The 6,117-nt window shown below is 41.9% G+C and overlaps 1 protein-coding gene across 1 annotated transcript; it reads right to left on the bottom strand.

The window, feature by feature from the left end:
• Positions 1–474: 474 nt before the first annotated feature.
• LOC145794806 (secreted RxLR effector protein 161-like) lies at positions 475–3,619 on the bottom strand. Its single transcript, XM_082877168.1, has 2 exons — positions 3,434–3,619; positions 475–901 (listed from the first exon to the last, which is right to left on the bottom strand). Exons 1-2 carry the CDS (start codon positions 3,601–3,603, stop codon positions 487–489), a joined length of 585 nt encoding a protein of 194 aa, XP_082733294.1. The 5' UTR covers positions 3,604–3,619; the 3' UTR covers positions 475–486.
• Positions 3,620–6,117: the final 2,498 nt, after the last annotated feature.

The following is a 6,117-nucleotide window of genomic DNA, read 5'->3' on the forward strand; positions in this document are numbered from 1 at the left end:
TATAATTTTACTCAATGCACAACCTTTTTTGTCAAAAATATTTCTCTCTTTAACATTGAAACCCTAAACCAACACTCATTGCCACTCATCGGCCATGACCATGCATTGGCAATGGCGGTGGTTGAGTTACCCCTTTTCAGTCCCCTTCCACCATAAGATTTGGGTCATACTTTCCGACGAGTTCCTAAACCTGCTTGATTGCAACTGAAACAAATAAGAGAGTGTAAGAAATCTCTTGTATATATTGTATCTGACAGTGTAAGAGGAGACTCCATTTATAGGAGCTATTGTTTACAACATCATTATGTTACATTACATAAAATATTAGAAAGTGGCCGAAAGCAGCCGAAAGCGAAGGCGTGCTCTGGCATCCTAGCATCCACTATATATATAATATATTAGCATAGCTATGTGTGTTAATATAATATATATACATATTAATGTATGTTACATTATATTAATATATGTTAACAGCCCCCCTCAAACTCAAGGAGGACAAACATCAACCAACTGGAGTTTGGAGACAAGGTCAACGAAGCGGCCAGGAGAATGAGCTTTGGTGAAGATATCAGCAGGTTGATCAGCAGAGGAGATTGGATGGAGATGAACAGTACCACGAGTGACGTGTTGACGAATAAAATGACAGTCAATCTCAATGTGCTTGGTGCGATCATGAAAAACATCATTGTGAGCAATTTGAAGAGCACTGTGATTGTCACAAAAGAGGGCGGTAGCGCCAGAGGGGGAAACGCCCATGTCAGCAAGAAGCCAACAAAGCCAGAGAAGCTCCTGAGTAGTATCAGCAAGAGCACGATATTCGGCCTCAGTACTGGAGCGAGCAGTAAGAGATTGTTTCTTGCTGCGCCAAGAAATAAGAGAATCACCCAAGAAAAAACAGAACCTGTCACGCCCCACTTTTTATTACTTGAAGTCATTACCAAATTCTTTAACTTAATTCAATTTCAGAGATAACATGCGGAAATAAACTCATACATTCAATCCGTAGAAGTGATTAACAATACTCTCATTCGTATGCAAAGTAAATATTACATGAACTAACTTAATAAATTGCCCTTGGGCTTACATCATTAAAAGTACAAGAAGAAGGGTGTAACCCTTTACAACAATGGCATTCCGCCAACATAACAGAGGCCCCGTGGCCAACAAATAAGAAGATCCAAATCTTGTAGCACACCCTGCTAAACACCTGAAAAAGATTCAACAACGTGGGATGAACATATAGTCCAGTAGGGAACTCAACATGCTCCTTAACAATAACAACATTACAGATAGCTATGATCATGAACACCCATTCTCATACTAGAATAATAATGTGACAGTTTATACAAAATATATATATATATATATGAATATATATATGAACTTTTCTTGAAAACAATCATTTAATTCACCGCTATAAGCGATTTATCCTTCCTTTTTCCTTTCATTAACCCCCGTTCCCAATCTTTTATAACATAAACAACTATTTAGAAAAATAGATTCACTAAGCCCATTACTCTTCCATTTGCCACACATACAAAAGATGTGCCTTTTCAAAACATATTTGGCATTTCAATGCAATTCCCATTATATCATAATTATCCATACACACCTCTATAAAAAAAAAATAACAACTCAACTACATACTTAAAATCAATCAATGAGTCAACTCGTACCTCCAACACTGTAACAAATACAATCCACAATGTTTCCAGATACACTGAAACAATAACAAAACAACAATGCACTACTAGCTATATGCGTAGTAAGCCAAAAATACACTTCTCACAACAATCTACCAGTTTACCAGGCGCTAGCTGGAAGGGTATGGTACCTTAGATTATCAGCGCGTCAGTTCTCCAGGCGCTAGCTGGAAGGGTATGATACCTCTGATTATAAGCGCTGAACACATAAGTGTGTGGAGTCCATCCCCTATCTTCTCACACACACTGGAGTACAACCCCTCTCTTCTCCCCAACCGGTATACAAATATAATGTAATTCAGCATTTCATTACATATGATGTTCAATCAACAATGGTGTAATACATACACAACAATTCAACGCAACCGTATCATCCTCCACCGATGACCAAAACAAAATCTCTAGATGCATGCATATTGTACATCTATTAACAGACCCAACTAACATGAGATTACAAAACTCAACAACAACATGAACATGGTAGTTGAAGCTATACCCCACATAAGTGTGTTCAACACTCAAGATACAACATTCCAATTTTCTTATACTTGTTTCACAATACCTTTCCCATTTCACAAAATGAATTCCACTTCCTTTGTTTTCACAAAAATCATTCCCATGGACAAAAGCCATACTTCATTTGAATTCACTACATTCTTTTCAAAGCCATTTCAAACTAATTATGCACATTAAGTCATAAACAATAAATTAGGGTCTTTCATTCCTCTTTCTCAATATTGACCAAAAAGGCCTAATTAACATCAACAAACAACAATAACCACAATTAAGACTCATAATACCTAAGTATTTGCCCAAAGATCAAAACCCCTCAATTAATTTATTAAATCAAATAAAAGAAATTAGGGTTTCCTCTCCTTTCAACAACTACATGCTAATTAACACTCCAATTAGCCCAAACCACAGCTAATGATAATAAACCCAAATTCAACAACCAACCCCAGGTTCAGTCCCAATGATTTTCACAAATCCAACATGATACCATTTTTATGCAATACAAAAACTACCACATGTCTATCTATAGACGAAGTATTGAAAAGAAACAAGGAGAATCCCTACCTCGAACGAAGAACAAAAAATGGAGAAGATGACCCAAAATCCAAGTGCTCCAAATCCACTATTTTCCAGATTAGAATGAAGCCCAAGCCGCCCTCTATCTTTCTTACAAAGAACTTAAGATGGATTCACACTAGAAGTAGATGAAAACCTAGGAAGAAGATGAGTTGAGAGAGAGAGAAGTCGTACCAAGGGTTTGGAAACTAGAAGAGGATGAAAAGACTGATCAAAACCCGCTGCTGCCTATTTAAACTGGACAGTCTCGCTCGAGCGAAGACTTGGTCGCTCGAGCGACCAGACACAGGAAAGACTCGCTCGATCGAAGAACAGCTCGCTCGAGCGAAGAAACACTGCTCTCAGGTCTATACAAAACGCAAACGCTCGCTCGAGCGAAGGAACCCTGGCTCGAGCCACCAGACACAAAACTCAACCCTCGCTCGAGCGACCAAACCCCCGCTCGAGCGACCAATCCAAATTCTGGACAGTAACACCTGGTTTCCGAACCCAACCAATCTAAAACAAACCTGCCCAACACATCCGATAACTCAAAAAGAGAAAATAAAGGATGACAACCACAATTATATAATGAGAGAATCCAGGGAACCTAAGTCCGGATACAACAACCAAAAGGAGAAAGACCGGGGTCGCTATAGAACCCGGTAGTAGAGCGCCGGTCAGTAGGATCCCCAGCCCAATCAGCATCGGAAAAAGCACGAAGCTGGAGAGAGGAGCGGGCGGAATAATGAAGTCCATGAAACAAGGTACCTTTGAGATAACGAAGGATACGAACTAAGGCAGCATAATGAGGGGTACGAGGAGCTGACATAAACTGGCTGACAATATGAACGACATAGGCAATATCAGGACGAGTAACAGTGAGATAGACAAGGCTTCCAACCAGCTGACGATAGAGGGTAGCATCAGAGAGAAGAGTGCCATCAAGAGGTGTAAGACGACTCTGACGCTCCAGCGGAGTGGAGGCAGTCTTGCAATCCGTAAGCCCAGCACGGGTGAGAAGATCAGAGGTATACTTAGCCTGAGAGAGAAAAGACCCCGTGGAATCATGGAAGATTTCAAGACCCAAGAAATAGCTGAGAGGACCAAGGTCTTTCATCTCGAAATGTTGGCTAAGAAACTGTTTAAGGCATAGAATACCATCAAGATCGTCACCGGTGATAATCATGTCATCCACATAAAGAAGAAGCAAGGTGGTCCCTTGAGCAGTGGTCCGGATAAAAAGAGCAGTATCATAAGAACTGGAGGTGAAACCACAATCATGAATAGTAGAGCTGAACTTGGCAAACCAAGCGCGCGGAGCTTGTTTGAGACCATATAAAGCACGCTGAAGTTTGCAGACTTTATGAGGTGGATAAGTAGACCCAGGGGGAGGTTGCATGTAGACCTCCTCAAGAAGAACACCATTAAGGAAAGTATTTTTTACGTCCATTTGATAAAGATCCCAGTGTCGAGTGGTAGCAACCGCAATCAGGCTGCGAACAGAGGTGAGACGAGCAACAGGAGCAAAGGTCTCCTCATAGTCAATACCATATTCTTGGTTGAAGCCTTTGGCAACAAGGCGAGCTTGGTAGCGCTCAATAGATCCATCAGAACAAGTTTTGATTTTGTAAACCCATTTGCAACCAATGGCAGTCTTGCCAGGAGGAAGATCAACAATGTCCCAAGTGTGAGTTTTGTCTAAAACCTGCAATTCATCAGTCATAGCTTGCTGCCAAAGAGGATTAGAGCGAGCCTCACGATAGGAGGTTGGTTCATAAGTAGAAAAAGCAGTAGAACCAACAATAAAGTCACGAAGACGAGTAGAAGGTTGGGTTACCCGGTGTGGTCGAGTAGAGGCAGGAGGAGCCAAAGGGAGAGACGCATCAGGAGGGGAGGATCCCGAGGGAACAAGAGCAGGACCATCAGAGGTAGCAGGTGCATGGGACAGACCAGTAGGCAAGGCAGGCTCGAGAGAAGCTGGTGGGGGCGGTGGAGCAAGCTCATCAGAGAACTCGAGAGAGGCTGGCAAGGGCGTGGGAGTAAGCTCATCAGAGAACAGATCCGTGGAAGGGTCAGTAAAAATTAAAGTGGATGAGGGAACGGACAAACGGAAGAGAGAGAGAGAAGAAAACATTTTGTGTTCCCAAAAGACTACATGACGAGAGATACGGAGTCGCTGGGAGAGAGGATCCCAACAACGATACCCCTTGTGTTCAATACCATACCCTAAGAAGAAACAGAGGCGAGAGCGTGGTTCAAGTTTGGTACGTTCATGAGGTTGGAGAAGAACAAAACAGGTAGAGCCAAAGACCCTAAGGGTGGTGTAAGGGGGACGGGTGCCATGCAGACGCTCATAAGGAGTGTGATTATGAATGACAGGTGTAGGGATACAATTGATAGTGTAAGCAGCAGTGAGAGCTACCTCTCCCCAAAAATGTTCCGGACAAGAGGAAGACAGAAGGAGGGCGCGAGTAGTGTCAAGGATATGTCGATGTTTCCGTTCAGCACGTCCATTTTGTTGAGACGTGCCGGGACAGGAAAGATGAGGTTGAGTACCATGACGCTGAAGAAAAGAAAGAAAGTCAAAATCTTTATATTCCATGGCATTATCGGAGCGAAAAAGCTTAATAGTTTTAGAAAATTGTGTTTTAACCATGGCAGCAAAATTGTAATAAAGTTGTTTGAGCTCAGAGCGATTTTTCATAAGAAACAACCATGTAAAACGGGAAAAATCATCTATAAAAACAACAAAATAGCGTGCACCCCCCATAGTAGAAGTAGGAGAGGGTCCCCAAATATCAGAGTGAATGAGATCAAATGGGGCAAGAGAAACAGAGTCACTTTTATTAAACGACAAGGCAGGTTGTTTGGCAAGTTGACAAGACACACAATCTAAAACATCAGAACTTACGTGACCTAAATGACCACTGGAAATTAAAGATTTTAAACGACCAACAGAAAGATGGCACAAACGACAATGCCAAAGCTGAAAAGGAGATAAAAGAGGAGCAGTGGTAGCAGTGGTAGGAGCTGGAGGAGCAGTGGTAGCAGTGGTAGGAGCAGTGATCTGAGAGGAATCTGGAACATGAAGATGGATGAGTTCGTAGAAACGTCCATGCTTACGGCCTATCCCAAGAGTTTGCCCCGTCCGAGGGTCCAGCACCAAACAACCAGAACGGGAAAAGGTAACAGTTAGACCATGCTCACATAATTGACTAATGGAGATAAGATTTAAAGTAAGAGCAGGCATAAGATAGACATGAGATAAAGATAAGTGAGAGGTTGAAACAGAACCAACATGACTTACAGACAGAAGAGACCCATCAGCAGTATGGATAGAAGG

This window comes from Camellia sinensis, chromosome 7, assembly GCF_055761805.1.
Source record: "Camellia sinensis isolate YWXY chromosome 7, ASM5576180v1, whole genome shotgun sequence".
Classification (NCBI taxonomy): domain Eukaryota; kingdom Viridiplantae; phylum Streptophyta; class Magnoliopsida; order Ericales; family Theaceae; genus Camellia; species Camellia sinensis.

Coding starts and splice junctions, on each gene's coding strand:
- LOC145794806 (XM_082877168.1), bottom strand. CDS start 3,603: ATGTCAGCTCCTCGTACCCCTCATTATGCTGCCTTAGTTCGTATCCTT. Junction 902..3,433: donor GACCGGCGCTCTACTACCGG/GTTCTATAGCGA, acceptor GGGGCGTGACAG/GTTCTGTTTTTTCTTGGGTG.